Source organism: Lissotriton vulgaris, chromosome 11, assembly GCF_964263255.1.
Source record: "Lissotriton vulgaris chromosome 11, aLisVul1.2, whole genome shotgun sequence".
In the NCBI taxonomy this organism is placed as follows: domain Eukaryota; kingdom Metazoa; phylum Chordata; class Amphibia; order Caudata; family Salamandridae; genus Lissotriton; species Lissotriton vulgaris.
This window is the reverse complement of record NC_141699.1, coordinates 833788535-833815958: the sequence shown is the minus strand read 5'-3', so window position 1 is coordinate 833815958 and position 27424 is coordinate 833788535. Positions and strand designations below refer to the sequence as shown.

Below are 27424 nucleotides of genomic sequence, written 5' to 3'. Positions count from 1 at the left end.
TGCCGAGGGGATCTGGGTGACCAGATGGCCGGGCACGAAAGGGATGCCATCTAGTCACCCTGTGCCCCAACGAAGGAGAGAGCGGGAGCCCGGGGAATGGCGGACCGGAGCCCCAGGGCCCCAGCCGGGCCCCAGCCGTGGAGGCTGCCAGGGGCCGGCGGGCCCTCCGACCCGGGGCCCGCTTACACCTTGACAAGCGGGGGAGGCCTGCAAGGGAACGACGGACCCCGGTCCTGGGCCCTGGGTGGAGCGGCAGGCCGGGGGACAGGGCCCAGGGCTGGAGCGTGCGACCCAGGGCCCCGGCCGGGCCCCTGGACCCAGCCGGGGCTCTCAGGCCCAGAGGGGCAGGGCAAGCCTCTGCGGGCCCGCCGGACCCCATCCCGGGCGCCCTGCCCCGCGGCAGGACCCAGGACGGAGCCCGGGCCTTTGGCAGTTCCGGCTGCCGGCTGAGGACCACCAGGCCGAGAGGGGGTCCCAGAGTACCTTGTCCCTAGTAATCCGGGGGGAGGCTACCCCGCTTTCTGGGAAATAAGTGCGCACCGCGAGGCTCCGGGGACTCTAGGTGCAAACGTGCCCGACCTCCTGGAGCCCCGGCTGGGATCCGGGAGGCGAATGGCACCTCATCGGGACTTCCAGGGAAGCCCGGCCATGTGGTCGCCCCCGATAGGAAAGCATTGCGGGCGACCAGATGGCCGAGGGGAGAGGGGCAACCAGATGGCCGGGACCGAAAGGAGACCCCGGCTGCTGGGCCTTAGGCACAGGTGGGGATGCTGGAGCTCTCGAGCCCGGACACCCGGGGGAGGACTGCCCGGGACCCATGGAGCCCATCCGGGCTCTTTCCCACGCCGCGGGCCGGAGGAGGGAGCCCCGGACGCCTGGGAGGTGTTGCCTGGGGCACAGCCCATCTGGTCCCCGGAAGGAGACCGCCAGCCCTGGGAGGGTATCCGGGCACACCCTTGCCCCTAGTAATCCGGAGGAAAATTACCCCCCTTTCTTGTAACCCGTGCACACGAGGTGACAGAGGGGACCCATGGCGCAAACGTGCCCGACCTCCTGGAGCCCTGGCTGGGACCAGCAACCCTCCGTCTCTTGGAAGCCTGTCAGGGGAAGGAGCCCACTCACCTGGGCGAGAGTGCTCACTGGAGGGGTATGGAGAGGTGCACCGGTCACATGGACACCGGCAGGCCCAGCCGTCTCCCACGGGAGGGAGAGGCTGGCCAAGCAGTCCATCCCTAAACGGACCGAGAGTGCCCAATCGATAAGAGTACAGCCGGGGCATCCCCTGGCAGGCTGCCCTGTGCACGGGGATGGGGGGTGCTGGCTAGGCATCCCCTGCCTGCCCGGTCACCCAGGGAAAGCAGGCTCAGAGAAAAAGGCCCATCGGTTAGGGGCCTGAGAGGCAGGGGTGTTCCCGGGCCCCTGGGGGCCACGGAGGGCAGGTACCAGGATGCCTTCCCCCTCTCAGCATGACCAGACCTCATGGAAGTCTGCCTGATCAAACTCTGAGAAAAACGACCATCAAACTCAGAGAAAAACGACCATCGGCAAGGGGCTGGGAGGCAGAAACGTCCCCGGGCCCCTGGGGGCCCCTGGTGGGTGGGCCCTGGGATGCCTTCCCCCTCTCAGCATGGCCAGACCTCACGGAGGTCTGCCTGATCAAACTCGGAGAAAAAGGACCATCGGCAAGGGGCTGAGAGGCAGGAGCATCCCGGGCATCTGGGGGCCCCTGGCAGTCGGGCCCCGGGATGCCTTCCCCCTCTCAGCATGGCCAGACCTCATGGAAGTCTGCCTGATCAAACTTGGAGAAAAACAACCATCGAACTCGGAGAAAAACGACCATCGGCAAGGGCTGTCGTAATTTGATGATGGCCGAGTTAGCGTTTAACTGTAGCTACACGTTTCATTCTTATATTGGCCAAACTTGAAAACCCCATTTTGTGTGTTACGGCGGCCATCTTAGATCATGAGCGGCCTCGTGGCCAGCATGGCCTTTAGTCCGTTGTCCGTGCCACTGACCACTTGAGTTTGCCCAGCAACAGGCTATTTTTAGTAACGGTCAAGCCTGTACATGCGCAGTCCCCATTGACCAGTCACCCCTTAGGAATGTGTCGCAAACTGACCAGTGGGTTTGAAACCCTCCAATGAGCTGGCAGTGTTCCAAAACATGACCATATATGTCCATAATACTCTGTAATTTTGTACCGCCTGTTCTTTTTATTACCTGTTAAACGTATAAAAGAGGGGGTCACACCGATGTTCGGTGTGATACTTCTTGCATTACCGAAGGGTGCTGTAGGAATGTACCACCACCCCATGGGGTCTTAATAAACTTGTTCTTTGCATTTTTCAGTTTCCGTGCCAACAGTTCTTTCGGTGTAAGTGGGTTATCTTCGGAACATGTAGGCCTTGGGAACCCAATACCACAAATTGGCGACTCTGGTGGGACTCATCGGCGACTCGGATGCCCGAAGGAGAGGTCGTGACGAAGGTCTGGATACTCGCCATGGACGCGCGCTGCCACTGAGTGACCCGAGTCTTGGCACCCACGGTGTTTTTTCCTTTCCTTCCGATCTGACCTTCCAGGTGGCGCCGGTCTCCGACTGAGTCCTCGATTGTCCGTGTTGCTGGATAAAGTGCCGTTTGGCTGATTCGATTGCAAGACCTTGGCAGTTGGAAACTGGACCTTTGAGGCTTTGGGTAAGATTTGTGATCGGTAAGGTAGTCTGCGGACGCTTACTGAAGTTCTATGATTTGTGATCGGTAAGGTAGTCCTCGGACGCTTGCCGAAGTCCTATGATCTATGATTTTGATTTGAGTTAGCTAACATTTGTGAATTTGTGAATTTGTGATCTTTGAAAAAGTATATGTGTAGTGCACTTCACATAGGCAGGCATGTAGAGATGTTTCTCTAATTTTTTTTTTTTTCCTTTGAGCGGCACATTTGTGGGTAGTACTGTAAGTGCCATTTTTCTACGGTATCACGCTTTCGTGGTACCCTTTGAACATGCCTGTTTTAAGCACACTCCGAGGGATGTGCTGTTTTAGAAATGGTACCACAATTAGGTTAGCAGAAGCACAGCCGGCTCCCCCAGAAGGAACACCAAATAGGGACATGTATATAAAGCATGGCCTTCCCCCTATAATGTACAGCAAATTATGGCATAAGTATACAAAGTCGGATTCTGAATTGCAATGGCCACTACATGGGTCGTTCGATTTGCGAAAAGTACAGTTTGTGGAGCAATGTTTGTTTCAACGAAGGTCTAGACAGAACATGTTTGATTGTGTGCGAATGTGGGAGAAAGCGGTGCGTGAGCGAATGAAACGTGAAGTTGCCTTGGCGGACAAAGAGCAGCGCAAGGCTGCTCAGGATAAGGCTTTACAGCTTGAGGAAAAAGAGGCTCAGGAGCAAAAAGAGAGGGAGGAACGGGAACGTAAATTGCAAACGACTGGTCAATTTCCTATTCGCCGACCGCTTTATCCTGTCCTTAATAATGAAATTGATGATTTTTCATTGCTAGATCGGTCACCGCCTCCGTACGTTTCGCCTACGGCTCCAGCTGAAGATTCGGACGATGATGGGCAGGATAAGTTGGAAAAGAAGGGTATATCTGCTCTCAGGTTTACTACGGAGAGGTCCGCGCATTTACGTAGTTGGGCTCGTAAAGTGAATAAGAATTGTGTTTCTCAGTCTGAGGTGACTGCTGAAAGGAGTAATTGGACGGATCATGAATTATTGTATTTTCTGTCTAGTTTGGCGGATGAAGTTGTTGCCGCGTATCGCCTACTTTCTGATACATTAGAATGTAAAGCTGTGTCGGTTCATCGTGAGAATTTGGATAAAGGTTTGTTTGATCTTGCAGATGTCGATGACTTTTACAAGCAACTGCTCCAGCTGCGAGATGAGACCACCGGAATGCGGGAGGAGCGAAAAAGGAAACAAAAGGAGTCCGGGCCGGAGCCTAACGGGCAGACTAAGGAGTGTTCTCTCCGGGGTTCAGATAAGAGTTCTGCATTGCATGTTATGCCTATGCGTGAAGCCGCCCTTTGTATGTCCCTCCTAAAGGGCAAGGTACAGACGATGATAAATTGTCAAAGGATGCGAAAGGATATTTTATATATAACTGGGTGTATACGCCTTGGAATAGAGCAGATGTTATGGCATTGAAAAATTCCTTACCCGACCTTCGGAAAAATCCGGCTGCGTTTTATGAAGGGGTGGAAGGGGCTATTTCGTCTTGTGTGATGACTCTTGTTGACATAGACTTGTTTTTTGGGTTAATTCTTCCACCTGATATGTGGAGGCAAATTCGTAAAAATAATGATGAAACAATACTGGGGGGGACATGGAAAGAAATAACTGCTGCTGATTTAGATAGGGAACCGGCATGTAAGCCTTGTCAGTTGATTTTAGACCTTCCTGCGGCTATTTTGATTAAATTAAAAACGCTTGTTCCTTCTAAAAAGATAGATTGGACCATGTTAGCTTCGTGCAAACAAAAGCCTGATGAAACGGTTTCAGATTTCTTTACACGCTTTGAGGAGGCATTCCATGATTACAGTGGTCAATCTTTAACAGACGATACGGGTCGGCATTTGTTCGTAGATAAGTATGTGGTTAATCTCCTACCGGAGATTGCAAAGCGATTGAAATCGAGCGAAAGTTCCTGGGCCACGGCGACCCCTGCGTCTTTGTTAACTATGGCTCAGTATTACGAGCGGCAGGAGTTGGAGGCTAAAGAAAGTGTTGATAAAAAGGCGAAAGAATTGAAAACGAAGGTGATGTTGGCGCAGGTTCGGGGAACACAGGGTAGAGGGAATGATAGAGGTAGACGAGGTGGAGGGAATACGTCGTATGGTCGTACGGATATTGCGGAGGATCAATGTGCGTATTGTAAGGAGTTTGGTCATTGGGCTGAGGATTTTCCGGTATTACGGGAGCAGCGTAGCCAGCGTGGTCGAGGGAGTGGTAGGTCGCGGGGTGGTTATACGGGAGCGAGAGGTGGCGGAGGTGATCGTGGAAGGGTTGAGCAAGGGGGCCGTGGCCAGGATGAACGAAATGTTTTTGATAGACGGAACCAATATCAGATTTCAGAGGGTGAGAATGTGGAGCATCAGGATTATGTGCATGCATAGGATTGCGTAGGATGGGGTGCGGAGCCAATTGAAGTGCCGGTAGATCAGGAAGGTCCATATATAACAGCGGGCATTTTGGGTTCTACTGATCAATTCTTAGTCGACACTGGAGCTACTCGTAGCGCTCTGTCAAAGAAATTGGTTCCGAGGGCTCCCCTGTCTGGCGAAATGATAACGTGTGTAGGGTTTGATGGCACACCCTCCCCTAGCCCTTTGTCCAAGCCCCTTGCACTCTGTCTTGATACATTTTTTAGTTTTGGCCAATTTTTGTTATCTCCCTATACCCCAGATAATATCTTGGGCCTTGATTTGCTCAAATATTTTCGAGCAACGATCCGGTGTGCTCCTGAAGGAGTGCGGGTTATTCTGAATGACAACTACCCTGATCCGAATAGGTTCTATACTATATCAGACATTCCCGCTTTGGCCTCTCTCCCGCACACGTTATGGGCGATCTCAGACACGGATGTGGGGGAGATGCGTATTCCACCCATTCATATTACTTTTAAGGAGGGGGCCTCCCTGCCACGGGTGCCACAGTACAAGATTTCGAAGGAAGGAGAAATTGCCCTGACACACATTGTCCAAGATCTGATTGCGGCTGGGGTGGTGGAAGAGGTTTCTTATAATGTTTGTAACAGTCCTATTCTCCCGATTCTTAAAAGAGATACTGATGACAAAATCTATCGCTTTATTATTGACTTGAGAGAGATCAACAAAATTGTCGTTCCCCAATACCCGGTGGTGTCCGATATTACGACCTTGCTTACGCTGGTACCACCAACGGCTACGACCTTTAGTGTAATTGATTTGAAGAATGCTTTCTTTTCTATCCCTGTCCATCCCTATAGCAGATATCTGTTTGGCTTCACGTTAAATAATAAATCGTATAGATTTTGTCGTGTTCCCCAAGGTTACACTGAGAGCCCGAGTATCTATAGCCAGGCTTTGAAACGACAGCTTGATTCTTTTGAGCTGCAATCGGGGGTTGTTCTGATCCAATATGTGGACGACCTCCTGCTTGCCGCAGATTCTTATACGCAATGTGAGGAGAGTACGATTGCGTTGCTTTCCTTTTTGGCACGGAATAATCACAAGGTTTCTAAGAAAAAGCTTCAATATTGTAGACCCAAGGTGACCTACCTCGGTCATCTTTTGTCTAAGGAGGGACGTGCATTAACATCAGATCGAATTCAAGCAATTTTAGATACACCAGTCCCCCGCACGCAAAGAGATGTACGCGCCTTCATAGGGTTAACGTCCTTTTGTAGGCAGTGGATTATGGGATTTTCGCACATTATCAAGCCTTTGTTAGCGTTACTGTCCAAAACGACACCAATGCCCCTTGAATGGACAGATGAATGTCAAAATGCTTTTGATCAATTGAGGCAAGCTCTTTGCTCTGCACCCGTATTAGGTACGCCAGATTATACGAAGATTTTCACATTGTACGTACACGAGAAAGATGGGTGTGCATTATCAGTGTTAGTGCAGGCACACGGGGACAAGCAGAGGCCATGTGCATACTTCTCTGCCATTCTTGATCCTGTAGCGCGAGGGTTACCTGGGTGTTTCCGAGCAGTTGCAGCAACAGCAGTAGCGATACGGCAGAGTGAGGGAATAGTGTTATCGCACAAATTGTTGGTGTTGGTTCCTCATGCAGTAGATGCCCTGCTAAACCAAACAAAGACCCAATATCTCACTAGTGCACGGTTAACAGGATATGAGCTTACCCTGTTGGCGCCACATATCACACTAAAAAGATGTGCTACTCTGAACCCTGCCACTTTATTGCCCTATCCAGTCGAGGAGGGTCAGGAAGAAAAACACCATGACTGTGTTTTCCTCACCGAGGAACAGACAAAGGGTCATGTTGACTTACAGGATATGCCGCTTTCAGATGTGGATGGGGAACTGTGGGTTGATGGATCATGTCTGAGGCTGCCAGATGGCACGACTTCCGCAGCCTACGTAATAACGACACTTAAGACAGTGGTAGAAACAGCTAGAATACCACAGAAATCGGCTCAAGCAGCGGAGCTGATAGCCCTGACAAGAGCCTGCGAATTGAGTGCTGGCCTATGTGTGAACATATACACAGACAGCCGGTACGCCTTCGGAGTAGCACATGACTTCGGTCTACTCTGGAGAGAGCGTGGGTTTTTAACTTCTCACGGAGAACACATTATGCACGGAGAATTGGTGCGTGATCTCCTCAATGCGTTGCTTTGTCCAAAGAAAGTAGCGATCATAAAATGTAGCGCCCATAAAAAGATCACTGATGAAGTAGGAAATGCCTTTGCGGACAGCATAGCGAGACAAACGGCTATGTCCCGAGCTAACTCACCCATGTATGTGACCAAATCCCAAGCAGAGCGATGGAATGATGCTAGAGCGGAAATATTAGATATTCAGAAATCAGCTACTGAATCAGAACTTGCGGCATGGGCAACTGATGGGGTGCTAGACGATGAAGGGTGTTGGAGAAGCAAAGACATGGAGAAATGGAAATTGCCTGCAGCTTACTTGCAAGCGATGGTCCAAATGACACATGGGTTAGCGCACGTGGGAGCTCTTGCAATTACTCGATTGTTAACACGAGTTTGGGAGCATCCCGAGATAGCTAATACAGCTAAGAGAGTAGTGCAGACCTGTTTGGTATGTTTACAGCACAATCCTGCTAAGGGGACCCATACCCCGAAAGGAGGGTTCGTTCCACCTTCTGCACCATTCGAGGTACTCCAAATGGATTATATCCAGCTTGAGCGCTGCAATAACCTCAAGTATGTCCTAGTGGTGGTATGTGCTTTTAGCAAATGGGTTGAAGCCTTCCCCACGAAAGACAATACAGCGCTGACAACAGCTAAGGTTTTGCTCAAGGAGTACTTCCCTCGATTTGGAGTTTGCAAATTTTTGTGGAGCGACAATGGGCCTCATTTTGTCGGGAAAATTGTGGAATACGTGCTGAAGGGGTTAGGGATCCAGCAGAAGTTTCATGCTGTGTTCCACCCTCAGTCAGCAGGTCTTGTGGAGCGGTATAATGCTACGTTGAAACTAAAATTGGCTAAGATCGTGGCGTCCACGTCACTGAAATGGCCGGATGCTTTACCGCTGGCATTACTCTCTCTTAGATCAGTACCCCACTCTCGAACAGGCCTCACACCATATGAAGTGGTGTTCGGAAGGCCTATGAATATTTGGGGGGTGCCCAAGCCGCGATTGATACATGATGTGCCTTGTATAATGATGAACGATTATTTGGCACGATTGACAAATGATTTGCTTTCTATTCATCAACAGGTTCGAGAAGCGCTCCCTGACAACTCTACTGGAGAGAGCCATGATCTTCGCCCTGGTGATCATGTAATGATTAAATCGTTTGAGAGGACGAACAGCTTGGAACCGAGGTGGCGTGGCCCCGAGCAGGTCCTCCTGGCTACTCGCACGGCTGTACGAGTAACCAACAGGAAGCGGTGGATACACTCGACTCACTGCCGTCGTGTCTCTCCTGACCTGGTGAATCCTGCTGTGTTGACCGACTATAAAGAGATTCTGGATAAAGAAAAGAGCCCAGCAGTGACATCGGCCGAAGTTGAGGGAGCCTTCCCGGACCACACCGTTTCTGGACGAGAGCGCTACAATCTACGGCCACGATAAGAAGATTTATTTTTGGGGTTGTTTTTTTTTAACTGGATTGGTTACCGCTCCAGGTTTGTGAAACGGAAACCGGGAATTCCAAGGGGGGGGGGGATCAGTTTTGCCAAGTGTAGCGACACCCGTCTTGGCCCGGAGAAGAAAACAACGGCTACCTCGGAGCTCAGCACCGTATTTTTTCTTTTTTAGGTATAATACATACATATGTACATTTGAGAACTTGTGCATTTCCTGAACTTTTGAACATTTAAGACTTTTTTGAACTACAATCGAACTATGGCGTTGTCAGCATCACGGGATAAACGTATACTGGGTGCCATTCTTTTTGTTCTAACGATTGTGGTAATAGCAGTGATAGCCTGGGTAGTTGAACTTGTGGTACCTGCACGTGAACATTTGCTGCCGACTACCCCGGCTCCATCTGAACATTTTCACTTCACTCTGCCTTACCATGAAGAACGGCACCGACAAACTTATCTGAATAATTTTCATTCAGATCCTGCATCATACGCATAATATGACCAATACTTCAAATTGTTGGGTGTGTGGGATGTTACCGGGGCACCAGAAGAAAGGGGGCACTCCACTTATTCCACTTCCGTTCTCACATAATGGATCCTGTAACGCCTGGTACACCCTGCTCTTCACTTTGAGATGGCCAACCAAAGGGGGGGTGCTTTTCCGTTTAAATAAAGTGTGCTACCATGATTGAGATGGGTATCCGCAAGCTGAGGGTACTAGATTTGAATGGGAAGAATACCGGCCTGACAATATCTCTGCCCCACGTGTTTACAGCAATCAACGTAACATAAATGTCTCCAGCTCTCATGTTATAAATGTCATTGCCACGAAAGCTGATCTATGTATACGTAATAAAGGCACGATTTCGGTTGGGAAAAGCGAATGTAATAACACGATAACGTTTGACAGCCCGAATGGTATATCATTTGTAGCATCACGAAATACGTATTTTATTTGCGGAACGAAGGGTTATCATCAGCTCCCTTTGGGATGGTTAGGTACTTGTTATGTATCCTTTGTACTGCCTTCTGTATTCATTGCCCCACCAATGTACCATAATGACTATATTTTGTATCACGATTTCATACTGAACCGTGTTAAACGTGCCGTTGTGTTAGATGACATAGACCAGACAGACACTGCTTTGCAACAGTATGTGGATTTTAATCTTGGACTGTTTTCATTTGTTGGGGCAGCTCTGAATAGTCGGAAAATACGAAGACTGACTCGTGTGGTTGAGGCTGTAGCAAATGACACTGCTATAGCATTGGGGAACATTACTGAGGAACTGCAGATCTCTAGAATTGTTACGTTACAGAACAGGATGGTTTTAGATGTAGTTCTAGCCGACCGTGGGGGGGCATGTAGAATTATCGGAAGTAGCTGTTGTGTCAACGTGCCTGACAACTCACCATCTGTTTATGATGCAATTTCTAAACTACATAAAATTGCTGCAGAAATACATCCAGATAATGGTACTTGGACTCTCTCAGGGTGGTTCTGGTCAATGCTCACCACTTGGGGTTGGAAGCTGCTAACGATTTTATGTATTCTTGTGGGGATACTGTTTTCTATATGTTTATGCATTCAATGTGGTCCAGCTTTGTGTTCTATGTGTTTATCGGCTTGTATACCATCAAGACGAGCTCTTGCTCATGACAAAATGATGCTTCATAAAGAAGTAACTCAGATAATGTTGATCGATATCGAAGATGAACACCCAGATTATGTTCACTATGAGGTAGCTTCAGCTGAACGCTAAAAGGGTCGTCTGTCGTAATTTGATGATGGCCGAGTTAGCGTTTAACTGTAGCTACACGTTTCATTCTTATATTGGCCAAACTTGAAAACGCCATTTTGTGTGTTGCGGCGGCCATCTTAGATCATGAGCGGCGTCGAGGCCAGCATGGCCTTTAGTCCGTTGTCCGTGCCACTGACCACTTGAGTTTGCCCAGCAACAGGCTATTTTTAGTAACGGTCAAGCCTGTACATGCGCAGTCCCCATTGACCAGTCACCCCTTAGGAATGTGTCGCAAACTGACCAGTGGGTTTGAAACCCTCCAATGAGCTGGCAGTGTTCCAAAACATGACCATATATGTCCATAATACTCTGTAATTTTGTACCGCCTGTTCTTTTTATTACCTGTTAAACGTATAAAAGAGGGGGTCACACCGATGTTCGGTGTGATACTTCTTGCATTACCGAAGGGTGCTGTAGGAATGTACCACCACCCCATGGGGTCTTAATAAACTTGTTCTTTGCATTTTTCAGTTTCCGTGCCAACAGTTCTTTCGGTGTAAGTGGGTTATCTTCGGAACATGTAGGCCTTGGGAACCCAATACCACAGGGCCTGGGAGGCAGAAGCGTCCCCAGGCCCCTGGGGGCCCCTGGGGGCCCCTGGCGGGCGTGCCCCAGGACGCCTTCCCCCTCTCAGCATGGCCGGACCTCACAGAGGTCTGCCTGATCAAACTTGGAGAAAAAAGGACCATCGGCAAGGGGCTGAGAGGTAGGTGCGTTCCCGAGCCCCTGGGGGCCCCTGGCGGTCGGGCCCCGGGATGCCTTCCCCCTCTCAGCATGGCCAGACCTCATGGAAGTATGCCGGATCAAACTCGGAGAAAAACGACCATTGAACTCGGAGAAAAACGACCATCGGCAAGGGCCCGAGAGGTAGAAGCGTCCCCAGGCCCCTGGGTGCCCCTGGGGGCCCCTGGCGGGCGGGCCCTGGGACGCCTTCCCCCTCTCAGCATGGCCGGACCTCACGGAGGTCTGTGCCTGATCAAACTCAGAGAAAAAGGACCATCGGCAAGGGGCTGAGAGGCAGGAGCGTCCCGGGCCCCTGGAGGCCCCTGGGGGCCCCTGGCAGGCAGGCCCCGGGACACCATCCCCCTCAAACTCAGAGAAAAAGGACCATCGGCAAGGGGCTGAGAGGCAGGGGTGTCCCCAGGACCCTGGGGGCCACGGCGGGCAGGCCCCAGGGCTGCCTTCCCCTGATTCAGAATCTCTGGAGGTCTGACTGACCCTCTCCCTAGTAATCCGGAGGAACATTACCCCCCTTTCTTGAAAATCCGTGCACCCGAGGGGACATAGGGGACCCAAGGCACGAACGAGCCCGACCTCCTGGAGCCCTGGCTGGGATCCGGAAGGCGAATGGCACCTCATCGGGACTTCCAGGGAAGTTCGGTCATCTGGTCGCCCCATAGGAAAGCATTGCGGTCGACCAGATGGCCGAGGGGATCCGACGACCAGATGGCGGGTCACGAAAGAGGAGCCATCTGGACACCCTGTGCCCCAACGAAGGAGTCAGCGGGCTCCGCGGCATGGCCGACCGGAGGCCCAGAGCCCCAGCTGGGCCCCAGCCATGGAGGCTCCCAGGGGGCTCCGACAGGCCCTCCAACCCGGGGCCCCCGGGCACTTTGACAAGCAGGGGAGGCCTGCCCGGGCACAACGGAACCCCGACCCGGGCCCTTGGCAGTGCAGCAGGCCGGGGGACAGGGCCCAGGGCCCGAGCACCCGACTCGGGGCCCGCCGTGGCCCCTGGACCCAGATGGGGCTCCCAGGCCTGGAGGCGCAGGGGAAGCCTTCCCCCGGCCAGCCGGACACCGTCCCGGGCACCCTGCCATGCCGCAGGACCCAGGACAGAGCCCCGGGTGGGGAGGCCACCCTCCCCGGGGCTCTCAGGGGCCCCGGGCGGAGCTCCTGAACCCGGTCAAGCACGGGGAGGCTCCCTGGGCACCAAGGAACCCCGTCCCAGGCTTTTGGCAGTGCGGCAGGTCGGGGGACAGGGCCGAGGGCCCTAGCACCCGACCCGGGGCCCGGCGGGGCCACTGGACCCAGCCGTGGCTCCCAGGGCACGGAGGCGCAGGGGAAGCCTTCCCCGGGCCCTCTGCACCACGTCCCAGGCACCCTGCCACGTGTCAGTCCCAGGGACGGACCCAGGTCTGGGGCGGCATCCTGGCCAGCCTAGCTGCCGGCTGATGACCGCTAGGCCGACAAGGGTCCCAGAGGACCTTGTCCCTAGTAATCCAGAGGAAGGCTACCCCTCTTTCTGGGAACAAGTGCACACCGCAAGGCTCGGGGGACCCTAGGCGCGAACGTGCCCGACCTCCTGGAGCCCTGGCTGGGATCTAGGAGGCGAATGGCACCTCATCGGGACTTCCAGGGAAACCCGTCCATCTGGTCGCCCCATAGGAAAGCATTGGGCGCGACCAGATGGCCGAGGCGAGAGGGGCGACCAGATGGCCGGGACTGAAATGACACCAGTCTGCCTGCCCGAGCCTCTGCGGGAGGGTTCCCGTCTGCCCTTCCAGGGCTCTGGGGCTGCAGGGCTGCAGGGCTGCAGGGCTCCAGAGCTCCAGGGCTCCAGGGCTCCAGGGCTCTAGGGCACCAGGACTCCAGGGCTCTGGGGCTGCAGGGCTGCGGGGCTGCGGGGCTCCGGGGTTGCAGGGCCCAGGACCCATGGAGCCCTTCCCGGGTACTTTCCCACATCGCGGGCCGGAGGAGGGAGCCCCGGACGCCTGGGAGGTGTTGCCTCGGAACACAGCCCATCTGGTCCCCGGCAGGGAACCGCCAGCCCTGGAGGGGTCACAGAGTACCTTGTCCCTAGTAATCCGGAGGAAGGCTACCCCTCTTTCTGGGAACAAGTGTGCACCGCACGGCTCAGGGGACCCTAGGCGCGAACGTGCCCGACCTCTTGGAGCCGTGGCTGGGATCCGGGAGGTGAATGGCACCTCATCGGGACTTCCAGGGAAGCCCGGCCATCTGGTCGCCCCATAGGAAAGCATGGCTGGCGACCAGATGGCCGAAGGGAGAGGGGCGACCAGATGGCCGGGATTGAAATGATGCCAATCTGCCTGCCCCGAGCCTCCGCGGGAGGGCTCCAGGGCTCCAGGGCTCCAGGGCTCCAGGGCTTGGGGGCTGCAGGGCTCCAGGACTCCAGGGCTCGGGCTGCAGGGCTGCGGGGCTCCGGGGTTACAGTGCCCAGGACCCATGGAGCCCTTCTCAGGTACTTTCCCACGCCGCGGGCCGGAGGAGGGAGCCCCGGACGCCTGGGAGGTGTTGCCCAGGAACACAGCCCATCTAGTCCCCGGCAAAGAACCGCCAGCCCGGGAGGCGTCACAGAGTACCTTGTCACTAGTAATCCGGAGGAAGGCTACCCCTTTTTCTGGGAACAAGTGCGCACCGCACGGCTCAGGGGACCCTAGGCGCGAACGTGCCCGACCTCCTGGAGCCGTGGCTGGGATCCGGGAGGTGAATGGCACCTCATCGGGACTTCCAGGGAAGCCCGGCCATCTGGTCGCCCCATAGGAAAGCATGGCGGGCGACCAGATGGCCGAGGGGAGCGGGTCGACCAGATGGCCGGGACCGAAATGATGCCAATCTGCCTGCCCCGAGCCTCCGCGGGAGGGCTCCAGGGCTCCAGGGCTCCAGGGCTCAGGGGCTGCAGGACTCCAGGGCTCGGGGGCTTCAGGGCTCGGGGGCTCCAGGGCTCCAGAGCTCCAGGGCTCCAGGGTTCCAGGAAACCAGGGCTCCAGGAAACCAGGGCTCCAGGGCTCCAGGGCTCCGAGGCTCCAGGAAACCAGGGCTCCCGGACTCCAGGGCTCCAGGGCTCGGGGGCTGCAGGGCTCCAGGACTCCAGAACTCCAGGGCTCGGGGCTGCAGGGCTGCGGGGCTCTGGGGTTGCAGGGCCCAGGACCCATGGAGTCCTTCCTGTGTACTTTCCCACGCCGCGGGCCGGAGGAGGGAGCCCCAGACGCCTGGGAGGTGTTGCCCGGGAACACAGCCCATCTGGTCCCCGGCAGGGAACCGCCCTCCTGGGAGGGTGTCCAGGCATACCCTTGCCCCTAGTAATCCGGAGGAAAATTACCCCCCTTTCTTGTAATCCGTGCACTCAAGGTGACAGAGGGGACCCAGGGCGCAAACGTGCCCGACCTCCTGGAGCCCTGCCTGGGATCCGGGAGGCGAATGGCACGTCATCGGGACTTCCAGGGAAGCCCGACCATCTTGTCGCCCTATAGGAAAGCTTTGGTCGCGACCAGATGGCCGAGGCGAGAGGGGCGACCAGATGGCCGGGACCGAAATTACGCCAATTTGCTTGCCCCGAGCCTCCGCGGGAGGGCTCCCGCCTGCCCTTGCAAGGCTCCGGGGCTGCAGTGCTCCGGGGCTCAGGGGCTCCGGGACTGAAGGGCTCTGGGGCTGCAGGGCTCTGGGGGCTCCAGGGCTCGGGGACTGCAGGGCTCAGTGACTGCAGGGCTCCGGGGGCTGCAGGGCTCCGGGGGCTGCAGGGCTCCGGGGCTCCAGGGCTCGGGGACTGCAGGGCTCCGGGGCTGCAGGGCTCAGGGACTGCAGGGCTCCAGGGCTGCAGGGCTCCGGGGGCCGCAGGGCTCCAGGGCTCGGGGACTGCAGGGCTCCGGGGCTGCAGGGCTCCGGGGCTGCAGGCTCCGGGGCTGCAGGGCTCCGGGGCTCCAGGGCTCCGGGACTGCAGGGCTCCGGGGGCTGCAGGGCTCGGGGGCTCCAGGGCTCGGGGACTGCAGGGCTCGGGGACTGCAGGGCTCCGGGGACTGCAGGGCTCCGGGGACTGCAGGGCTCCGGGGCTACATGGCTCCGGGGCTGCAGGGCTCCGGGGGCTGCAGGGCTCCGGGGCTTCAGAGCTCCGGGGCTCCAGGGCTCGGGGACTGCAGGGCTCCGAGGCTGCAGGGCTATAGGGCTCCAGGGCTCGGGGACTGCAGGGCTCCGGGGCTGCAGGGCTCTGGGGGCTGCAGGGCTCCGGGGCTCCAGGGCTCGGGGACTGCAGGGCTCCGTGGCTGCAGGGCTCCGGGGCTGCAGGGCTCCCGGGCTCCAACCGGCCCGGGGAGATCAGGGAGTCTGCCCAGGCACAAGGGACCCCTGTCCCGGGCACACGGACCCTCAGGACGTGCCCCCCGTTTTCCACTTTTTTTTCTCCAAAATTCTGCGTAGTGTGCGTAGTGTGCGTAGTGGCACTACGCCCAGCCCTATATGCCCCTACTTAAATACATAAGTTAAATGTGGAGTATACAGAATACGATGATTCATATACATTGCATAACTATATCAATTATTCTGGTATACATGTAAGAAGAACTTTGAGGCTCTTTTTGATATTTTTAATAACGTAACTAAGGATTTTGAGTTTTTATTTGGTTTTCTCTTTACGTTGAAGTGGTTTTCCTAACCACCCAACAAGCTATAATATAAAAAATCTTAATATCGTTTCTCATTGAAAAACATAGAGGAGGAAGCTAATAAAACTTTAGAACGTCGTATCTAGTTTTAACCGATGCGTAAAGTCCGACTCCAAGCTGTTATCAAATACACTGTGTATCAAGAAAGCCCCTTCGTGAAGTTCCTCCCTGCAGTGTTTAGGCCAGCGGCAAATCCGATAATCTGTAAGGGCTGTTAGGCGACATGAAGCAAAGTTGAGAAGTTCCTTTACGTGCTTCCATCCCCCGTGACATTAGCTGTGCTGATAAGAAGCAGCACCGCGCGTATTACTCAACAATAAACTGAAATAACACCACGGGGCATTCAGCACATACATATTCGCCTGTCTATCAAGTAAACCATAATCCTTAATTCCTGTGTAGAGTATTTTTGTGATTGGGTTAAAGTTTGTTTTACTATTTGTCGAGCAGATCTGAGGCACAGAAGCAAGTAACTTGCGCTCTGCTTGCTCGGCAGTCCATGTGACTTTAACTTCCGGTACTTCCTTCCGCAACTTCTAAATGATATCTCAGTAAGAGAAAAAAGACACAGCAGTCGTCCTGCAGGGAGTGAGCCGCGTCATGATGCACGGGCTTTCTGAACACCCCTCGCACCATCTTTGATGACCCGGGATGAGCCGCAGGTGCGATCCCTGTGGTGCGCCCATCGTCATCACCAGGGCCAGCCCGGGAAAGCTGCCTGCATGGCTGTGTACGGTGAGTGACGCTGGTATTCAAAGCCTTTGCGGGACTGGATGTGGGTGACCAACAGAGCAAAAAAAATAAAAAAAGAGAGAGGAGGTTGTGCCTGTTCTACACGAGACCCGGCGCAGGGATGCAAGCCGCAAACCAAAGGCTTCAGGGAGATACACCGGTTCCACCATTATGCTGACATCACCGCCCTTGGGGCTGATCCGAGTCAAAGGAAAGCTTAGATCAGTGTTTGCTTGGACGTTTCCCGACAGTGCCTTCATGTAGAGCTGCGGGAATCAGTGAGAAAGATATCCAGGTTGATGGGAAGTGTGTGACTCGAATATCGACAGAAAACATCTTACTAGAGGGTATTTAATGAAAACAATACTCATTAGTCTAACTAGGATAACGTTTAGTGGAGGTCATTAAAGTACTTGTTACTAAACGTAAACATGCTTCTTTTCTAAACTGCATTGACTATATATGAATACAATCAGCTTGTCGTTTCCATCTACTACATATTGGGTATGACATGCACGTCAATCACGTAATCCATATTTAGCCTAAAAGTCTCTTACCCACTCGGGCACCTTCAGTGGGTTATGCAAAGTGACCCCGATTAGCTTTTCTTTTCCATTAAACATTGATGCACAATACGCCAATGTTGCCCATCTGCCACATGTGATCCTTCAACCTCTCCTGGCTATGATTAGGCTATCACTGTCAGACACCTCTAGTTGGGACTTGTTCGCCCTAAGTTGTCAGGGTATGCTCAGACGTGAGTCCCTTGCTCACTTTGCCACTGGATTCAAGCAAGCCCGGCTGAAGACGGCTGTAATGCCAGAAACCGGTCCTCGGAAGCTTGATTCCCGTCCAGGCAAGACATGGCTTGGCAGTTCGGGCTGGACTGTTCCCATGAGGCACAGGGTCAGACTGATTTGCATATGGCCATGTCTAAACTGGGGTGGCGGAGTGAGCTAAAGGACGGTGATGGATTAAACCCAGATCAGTTGACTGGGGGTGAGTGTTTGTATTGTCAACGCTCCGTCCATCATCCCCTTTGGTTTTTCTTTGTTCGCCCTAAGTTGGCAGGGTATGCTCAGACGTGAGTCCCTTGCTCACTTTGCCACTGGATTCAAGACGGCTGTAATGCCAGAAACCGGTCCTGGGAAGCTTGATTCCAGTCCAGTCCAGGGAAGACATGGCTTGGCAGTTCGGGCTGGACTGTTCCCATGAGGCACAGGGTCAGACTGATTTGCATATGGCCATGTCTGAACTGGGGTGGCGGAGTGAGCTAAAGAACGGTGATGGATTAAACCCAGATCAGTTGACTGGGGGTGAGTGTTTGTATTGTCAACGCTCTGTCCATCATCCCCTTTGGTTTTTCTTTGTCTAACAACAACTGACATATTTCGGCGTCTTGTGCCTATAACACAGTTTTCTTAATCATCCTGTAGTCTCCATCCACTCTCAATCGACAGTCAGACTTTTGTCTATTTAAAACACCCATAAGCGGCCTTTGGCCACCCCAGTGCTATTTTCTATACCAAACAATAGGTGTTCCACTGCCATCTGGCCATACACAACCTACCATAGTCATCCAACACACATATACATCCTGTTCATTGGCATCCATCCACTAATTCCCCAAAAATTTACCTAAGTTCTGTCAATGTGTGATCTTTGGCCCCCTTATAGCTCCTACTGATAACTGCTCATTAGTGTCCATTGACCAGCTCTCCATATTGGGTCTTTGGTGCACACCTACCCAAAACTGTCCGTTCATCACCCGAGTATAGCTGGTCTTTGGTGCAGAAATGTCACCTGACCATGTACAGTTTTTGGTACAAATTCATCATCTGCCCTTGTCTGTCCTTCCCAGGCAATCCTTCACCAATTTAACCTCAAGCGAATTGGTCTTTGGAGACTGCCATCACAAATTTCAGCAGTGGTTTGATTTTGTGCCACATCACAGCGGTGGCATCTGTAATACTTTCATACTAGCGCAAACACTTCAGACCCGATTTACAAATCTAAACATACATTTGTATATTTGCTTCTACACCTAGGTGTAATCCTACACGTTTTTCCTAATCACCATTTCTGAATCTAGATGTACACACAAGTGTAGACGTAGATGTTTCCATCTCCTCAGTTCAGGACTGAATTTACAAGTATAAAGATACGACTACTTCTGTGGCAGAGATATGCCTGTGGGAAAGTGTATGGAAAAATATTAAAGGTTTTAATTCTTAAACATAATTTTTAATTTTATTTTAATCTTCATCTACTTACCTGTGTCAATCCTCCGGCTGTCTGTAAATGGTCTTTAGTGTCAACCCAATAGAGATCTTTGACTTGTTTTATTGTCCCCCTGTTGTATGTTAACAACAAAGCCTTTCGTATCCGTCTTCCATATGTGCATAATGGAACTTTGGTGTCCCTAAAGCACATCCTTAGCTGGTCTTTCTAACCTTTGCTGGCCCATAGCTTATCTTCATTATACTCCAATCAACTATACATATTTCATAACTTGCTTGTGGTGTCTACCAATCATCTGACCAGTTCCAGTCTCTAGCGTCCAACAACAAGTAACTGGTCTTTCTTGCCCACCTGTCAATATTTGGTCTCTGGTGTCTACAGATCACCAATGCTGCTGCAGTCTTTGGAGTAAATAAATCCGTTGTCTATATCCTTTGTGGTCTTGTGCCTGCCAGGATTTATCTAAAGTAAGTATTCTTGAACAATAGTTACCAGTTCATAACTACGCATTGGTGGCCATCAACTTGCTATCCCTACTCGCTCTCTGATCAATATCCATCATTCGTCAATTACCATTCTTTGGCACCAATCCATGCTACAAATGTGGAATTTTGCAAGGTCACACTATCGATTCAAATCTCCACACTGAACAGAATCTAAAGGCCGGCCCAGAATAGTGAGCAGCATTCCTAATATATCTGTTAAAGAAAGGTGTCTATAAACAACAAGCATTGGCATAGCCAATAGGTCTCGCCTTTGGGACCTTATAAGTGTTTAGCCAGAGATATTTGTAAAGAAATTGTGTGTGTGTGCTTGAATAGTCCAGGTTTTATCATTGCTATCTGGGGCTTGTAGTGCAGTTTGGCCCTTTATACAATCATAACTACAAGTTCCAGAATGCAAAGCAAAAGCCTAGACTAAATGACCTACTCATCGAAGGACATAGAAATCTTGGGGGCTCTGGTCAAATGAGTTTAAATTTTCAGTGTCTTCGCTTCTCATAGTAAAGAAGATTATCTTGGCGCTCAAAACTTAACTGGACAAGACCAAGACCTGCAAAAGGGGGTTCTGGGTTGGAAAGAGGGCTACTGTGCATGCCACAAGAACAATTTGTTTCCAACGTTAAGTTTTCCTTTACCGCTCAAGTGCATTCTGGGTCTTGTAGTTGTGGTTTAGTTGTTCAATTGAACACATCGAAAGACCACACGTGAGAACAATGATATGCAAAAGGAAAGTCCAGGACTGGAATATAAGGTTCTCCTGACACAGAATCATATTGTAACTCAAAGAACATAAAAAACGAACAACACAGGGGTTAATCTCTTATATACCTGAACTAGTTGGAATCAATGTTATAGCTTACAGAAAACAAAACCATCTAGAGACGCATTAAGATTACCTTGGATCCTCATGCAAGCAAGAAAAATGCTTCCGGCCTCCAGCACACAAAATATCATGCTGAATTTTAGAAGACAGCCATATGAAGGGGGCCCCTTGCTTCTTTTGGGCCCTTTGCACAGCACCTGCTGAGCTGTTGATAGTTACACCCCGATAGTGGTTTAAGAAAGGATATTTCATGCTTGTGTTTTTTAAAGGCTAAATTAAAACAATGACTGATGAAGAATAACATTTGTTGGAAAGTGCAGCTATTTAAAATATAAAACGGTGTATAGGCCAGAATACATCTCCTATAAACCCAGTGTGGTTTTAAAGATCAGCCCTCTCACAGGTTAATAACGTGCGTACTGCCTCAAACTGATGATGTAATGCCAGAGCTATCTTAACCCTCCTCTGCAGGAATATGCCTTGGGGTAGGGGGCGACGGGAGCGTCAGGGCTGTGCCGACTGCAAACCGTTGCCAGATTTTTAGAAACGATTTGCATCGGAAATTCTTTTCAAAATATGCTCATAGTGTTGAAAGTGTGCTTAGAATCGTGTTATACAAGTTTTGTTTTAGCTTTTTAAGGCTCCTAATGCGAGAAACTGGCAAAACTATGTTTGTAATTTCTCCTTCTTTCGTAAACATGCGTTTGAGGTCTGCCTTAGCTTTAAATTGCAATATTTAGCATACATAAATATCCAAGTACAAATAGAACATGGGCGTGTGAACATCATGGCAACCATTATCAATAGAAGTGGCATGATCTTAGAAACCGCAAGAGGTTTAAACAACTGATGGTTCACTGAGGGAGCAGCATTTCCCATTGGCCAAGAAGCTGAAATGCTTGGAAAGGGGTATTCTTGACACTCAAGAACAAGCACGGCCGCGAAAGTGAAAGCAACCACGATGTGTTTAATTATCCATGACTAGGGAGGAATGCAGCTGCCACACTGCGCGCCGCTGTCCGCGCCCGAGACCCATACACCATGGGAGTGTACGTTTACAGAAAAGGTGGGACATGCACCCGTCGTTGGCCAATTGTGTGCTTTCAATATTGAAAGCTGCACGCAAAGGTCAATGGAATGTGTGGGAGTTTCCCGACCCACATGGAGACCCACATGGAGACATCTCTGGGAAGCTTGGAGTGCTTACAAGAAGCCTCCCCTTAGAGAAGTGCATGTGCGCTGCACTAGGCTCAACCTAAAAAATGGTGTATGGTCTAGCTCGTGGTGCTGCCTATCAACACATGCTGTCGGCTTCCCAGAGTACATAATTTCATGCCATTCCTGCAAAAATATGGTTGTTTTTAACCTCTGTGAGTATGAGATTACAAATAAATCAAACAAATTAGAGATGCATTTTATCGTCCTAGACAAGAATTGTTTGGTGACAAGTGTGTCGGTGGCAATTCGTGGGTTTGTGCTATGGGGTGCAGTGGAGCTCGGAACTTCGGAATAGACTGAGTTTCATTCGTACATGTGCTTGTGCACATTTCTATGTGTTTTCTTTCGTTGTTTGCCTGCGCGTATTTTGTAGTAGTTTAGACTTGTGTGTCTGTCTGTGATATTGGATGTCAGTGTAAATCTGAAAGGCATGCTGTGGCTGTGTTAGTGTTACCGAGTGTATCTGGACCTGCTAGAATGGTGGCAAAATCACAAGTTCAGGCTGACCGCGATGCAGTGTGGACCAAGGTTATTTATAAAGAAGATGCTGAGGCACAAAGATACCGCACACAACACATACAAGGGTTGCTTGTAATTCAAACCATTGTGGTGCTCGAGTCATGAGGGCCAGCCGTCTTTGCAAAGCCAGGAGAAAAATCTCCTTCAAAATCAAAGAAAATATGACACTGCACCCATACCCCAACGATTTCATAGTTGGTAACAACTTAATTATTAACAGCAGTAATTGGACAGCAAAATGCACACACCCCCAGAATATTTTTCTTATTCAAAAGATATTTTTATTAATTAATTCTTTCATTAAAACATTTCATTTTCTTCTTAGATTTTTACTGTAGCCAACGAGTTTTGTCAAATAGCACTTCTTCAGGGCTCGTTCAATACATATCCTCTGAATTTTAACTGAATGTTCTCCGCTCAAGAGTCAAGAGCGCTAGATAGTGCAATGTTCAAATAATCTGTATATACACTAAAAGTTCCTGCAAACCAATCCAAGAGTAGACAAAACTGGATGACCCGAAAATGACCAAACATCAATTTCTAAGTTCCCAAATCAATACTTAAATAAATACAGAGTGAGATTGTTCTTCAAGTTGGCAGGTCATTCAAGAGTAAATTTGGAATTTAGAGACGGGATATCCCCCAAAGAAGTGCTTTTGAGTGGCAGAAAATGTATGGAAAATATATTTCTTACAATCACTGCATCACTGGGAGCGACGAACAGCCGGTGGGGGCGGACTGCCAGCATCAGTTTCCTTTGTGGCAGGAGCTGCAGCATCAATCTTTGCACCCCTATAATTTCCCTGCTGGACTCCCACAGCGGGGTGGAAACGTACAGCTGGTGGGGGCGGGCTGCCAGCACCAGTTACTTTTGCGGCAGGAGCCGCTACGTCAATCCTTGAGCCCTGAGGAACCCATAATTTCTCTGCTGGACTCCTGCAGCGGCTGAACAATGAACAGCCAGTGGGAGCGGACTGCCAGCACCAGTTTCCTTTGCGGCAGGAGCCGCTATGTCAATCCTTGCGCCCGGATGCACCTATATTTCCCTGCTGAACTCCCGTCTGAGGTCTGTCTGCGGCTGTACGAGGCCGGCCCTTTCCTCTTGGCTCTATCTCATCACTCTAGATCCTACCACAAAGGTATCCATTAGTCAGGTGAGAGCAACAATTTTATTATAATGGTGAAACAGAGGATTGAAGGGAGTTGTGTAGTCCCCCCCCCCACCTGTGTCTATCGAGTCTATGCTGGAGAGAGTGGTGGGGATTGCAACCAACAAAATTAAATTGACTGAACAATGTAGGAGAGTATGGTCTGCTTCCTATTGTCACCCCCACTTTTTTGCTGTGATTCTCTGGTTTTTCAACTTTAGTGTGGCTGTGGGCCTGCTAATCAGACCCACAACCCAGCTGTTCTCTCTCTAAATTGATACCATGTATTTTAGGTACATACCTGATTGGGTATTGGGTCACCTTTGGGAGCCCCTGTACAGTGTACCATAGGTACCCAGGGCATAGGTGCATCCAAGGCCTACCAGGGGTTGCAGCATGTATTATGCCACCCCTGGCTGGCCATCCAAACTGACACCACAGGCTGATCACTCAGCTTGGGCAAGGTGGTGTAATCAACCCTTGCTTAGTTATAGTATACCTATATCTACCTGTATATATAGACACATATATACCTATAAGTCACTCCTATGACAGGCCTTGACAATCCTGAAGTCAGAGTGCTTGGTTTTATGTGAGAGGGTGCTCTAGCATGAGCAGAGCCCTTCTACAGCTTTCGGAACCAACTCCTTATAGCTGTTCTATGATATAGCCATACCATATACTCTTAAGTGCATTATAATCATCGCGGTTAATGCTAACTTTGGTTTGGCTTTATCAAAACATGTTGTGTAAGGTGTCAAACACTTTGGAATACTACCCCCCGCCTGTTCTGGCGTTGGGAGTAGCATTCCTACCTTCTAGAGAGAGAAGACATGTAGTTACTGCTTTACCGGTTAAAGTTAAACAAAGCCTCAGCATCACAAAATGGATGCTGCTGCCACAGACACGAGTCTGACCTCCTGCAGCTGGGGAAACTCCAGCAAGGGAGGCTTGGACAATAGGTTTCCTGTCGAGAGAGGTGCTAGCACCTCCCCAGACAGCCTGTAGTGTATTGGGGCATGGTGGGTTGAATGGAAAGATGCTTTTCCAGATACTGCCTGGGGCACACAAGGTGCTCCATGCATAGCCCGGTTCAAACCAGTTGCTGGGGTACTCCAGCCCGCTCTGGCGCCAAACTGGACAAAGGAAAAGGGGTGTAACCACCCCTTCTCAGGGTCCACCCATAGGAGGGACCTAGCAGGTAATCCAGCACCTAAAATCAGTATAAACATAGGAGCTGTGTCTAGAGACTTTAGATTAATCCTGAAAGAAACTTTGATACAAACTCTTGGACCTTCAACATTCTATATCGACTAGAAGACTGAAGACATCTTTCTTGTGGTCAAGGAGTGACCACCCTGTGCAAACAGGCACCGCCAGTAACTTGCCGGTCTGCTTTGTTGATGCTCCTGATGGATCCCGAAGACTCAGCGGCTCAGGAACTGGACTCTCAGACTTCTCTGACTCCGACCCACATCCACAGCAAAGCTGAGACCCGTGGCAGACACAAGAAACGTGGGACCGGACACCCTGGACATCCTGCATTTTGCTAACAGTGCAACTATCGAGGCACCCTCACAGTTGTGCATTGGGGTTTATTTATTTATTTATTTATTTATTGAAGTTTTGTATAGCGCTAGCTGGACCCGAGGGTATCAGAGCACTTCACAGCAAATAGAGAGATGCAACCAGGGCAATAAGCATAGAAAACAAGAATCGGAAACGATAGGAGGGAAATATAGCCTGTACACCAACAGAACAACAACAATGATAACGTAGTAAGAGACGGAGTTCGGGGGCGAATCAGTTAGTTCTGAGTTCCGCAAAGGCTATCAGATTTCTGCTGTTGGGAGATGGGCTTCTCGCTAAGCACCGGAGCGTTCAAGGAAGAGGGCTTTAAGTAGCGTTTTGAATTGTGGGAAGGAGGCGGTCGTTCTGATATGTGGGGGGATGGAGTTCCAAATCCTGGGAGCGTTCCCCGCAAAGGATTTGTTTGAGGTCTTGCGTTTCTGTGATTTCAGCGGGATGAGCAGGAGTGTGTTGGAGCTTCTGAGGTTCCTGGATTGTCCAGCCCTTTTGAGTTTTGAGGCCAGGTATTCTGGTTTGCCTGTATGCAAGGCTTTATGTGTGAGGCAAGCTGTGCGGAAGTTGGCTCGTTGGTTAATCGGGAGCCATTTCAGTTCTTTGAGTGCCGGTGAGATGTGGTCAAATTTCTTAGTTCCTGTGATCATTCTTGCGGCAGCGTTGAGGGTGGAGTTGAGGGGTCCCAGGTGTGACTTGGCTGTTCCAGTCAGTACAGCAATGCCATAGTCAATTCTTGAGAGCACAAGTGCCTGGGTGGCATGTTTCAGATCTTTGGGGGGGAGGAAGGGTTTAATTTTGTAGAGAAGTTTCAAGTTCAAGAACGCGCTTTTGGCGGTATTGGAGATGAGCTTCTTCATGTCCAGTTTGGGGTCGAGAGTGATTCCTAGTGATTTTGCTGAGTCCGTTGGAGTAAGAGAGACATTGAGGGCATTTAAGGCTTTGAGCCATTCCACTATTTGTGGGTTTTCATCTTTGTTCGAAATTAGGAGGACTTCCGTTTTCTCTTCGTTCAGCTTGAGGTGGTTGGCTGAGAGCCAGTGTTGAACCTCCATGAGTGTGGCATTCAGTCTGTGAATGGCAGCGATCGAAGTGGTTTCCAAGTAGAGTTGCGTGTCATCCGCGTACAGGTGGAAGGGGATGTTAGAGTTCCTTAGGAGAGAGGTGAGGGGTTCCATGTAGATGTTGAAAAGTTGCGGGGAGAGTACTGATCCTTGGGGAACACCTCTGTTGATGGGGAGGGGGTCTGACTCGAAACTGTTGATCTTTATTCTTTGAGAGCGGTTGTTAAGAAAGGAGGCGAACCATTTTAGGACTGTGTTTTCGATGCCCGCTCTTTCTCGGAGGACATTAAGTAGGAGGGAGTGATCAACTGTGTCAAACGCAGCCGAGAGGTCAAGGAGAATGAGGAGGCTACATTGGTTGGAGTCAAGTGACATGTGCAAGTCATCAAGGACATTTAGGATAGCGGTTTCCGTACTGCAGCCCTTTCTGAACCCGGATTGGAGAGGATCCAGTAGGTTAGAATTCTCTAAGTGTTGGTTTAATTGTGAAAGCACACATCTTTCCAGAATTTTGGCTAGGAACGGAAGATTCGAGACCGGTCTGAAGTTGATCATGTCGGTGAGATCAAGGCCGGGTTTTTTGAGCAGAGGAGTGACTTGTCCTAGTTTAAGGCAGTCAGGGATGAGGCCCTCGCTTAAGGAGCTATTGATGATCTTGCCCCAGATTGGGGCTAGGGTGAGCTTCAGGTCCTTGGTCAGTCTCGAGGGAAGTAGATCGAGAGAGTGAGAGGAGGGTTTCGCTGCGTCGATAAGATTGCTTATCATTTCAACCTCGACCGGCTGGAAAGAAGACCAGCGGAAAGATGAGGTTACTGGGGGGTTGTGGATGATTGCAGTGCTCTGGATGAAGGAGCGATCGATTTTGGCGATTTTTTCATTGAAGAAGCTTGCGAAGTTGTCGCATTGGGTTTTGGAGGCAGCTAAGTTGGCTGCCTTGGGAATGGAGGTTTGGTTTCTAATGATGTCGAAGAGTTCCTTGGGGCGGTTTCTCGCATTGTCTAATGCAGAACTGAAGAAGGAAGTCTTCTTACTTTTGATGTGAGTATGGTAGATTTTGCGGGCTGCCTTGAGTTGGTCCCGATGCATGGCGGAGGGGTTGTTTCTCCAAGTTCTTTCCAAGGATCTAAGGTGTCTTCTTTCCTCATTAATGTCAGTAGAGAACCATGCTCTGGAGGGGATGCTTCTGGGTTTTTTTAGTTTCAGAGGTGCCAGCTGATCTAGGACGAGCTCTAGATTGGAATGGTAGAGCGAGGTGAGTTCCGAGGTAGAGAGGGGCTCCGACGTGTTCGGGAGGAGAGTGCTGAGTCCTTCCTCAAGCTTGTCTCGGGGAACTCTGGAGGTGTTCCTGACCCATTTGGGGGGGGCTTGAGTGGGTGGGAGTGACACAGCCGGCTGGATGATATGAAATAAAATGATGTGGTGGTCTGACCAGTCCACCGGGATGATGTGGTCAATCGAGACTGCAGTTTTGTTCGCAATGATGGCATCCAGGGTCGCTCCTCTGTAGTGTGTTTCTTCTGAACAATGTTGGACCAAGTTGTTGTCTTGTAGAAGGGTGTTGAGAGATTGAATCAGCGGGTTTTT

At 51.1% G+C, this 27424-nt stretch overlaps 1 protein-coding gene across 2 annotated transcripts in view; it reads left to right on the top strand.

Moving 5' to 3' along the window:
* Positions 1-16561: 16561 nt before the first annotated feature.
* Positions 16562-27424, top strand: part of NRROS (negative regulator of reactive oxygen species) — a 37808-nt gene continuing 26945 nt past the window's right edge. The window contains exon 1 of one of the 2 annotated variants that reach the window (XM_086943948.1): positions 16562-16746. Coding sequence is in view for 1 of the 2 variants with exons in the window: in XM_086943947.1 (XP_086800073.1) it covers positions 16653-16746 (94 nt within the window). In the remaining variant the exon portion in view is untranslated. The remainder of the gene's footprint in view (positions 16747-27424) is intronic. The other variant, XM_086943947.1, reaches the window with a different exon arrangement.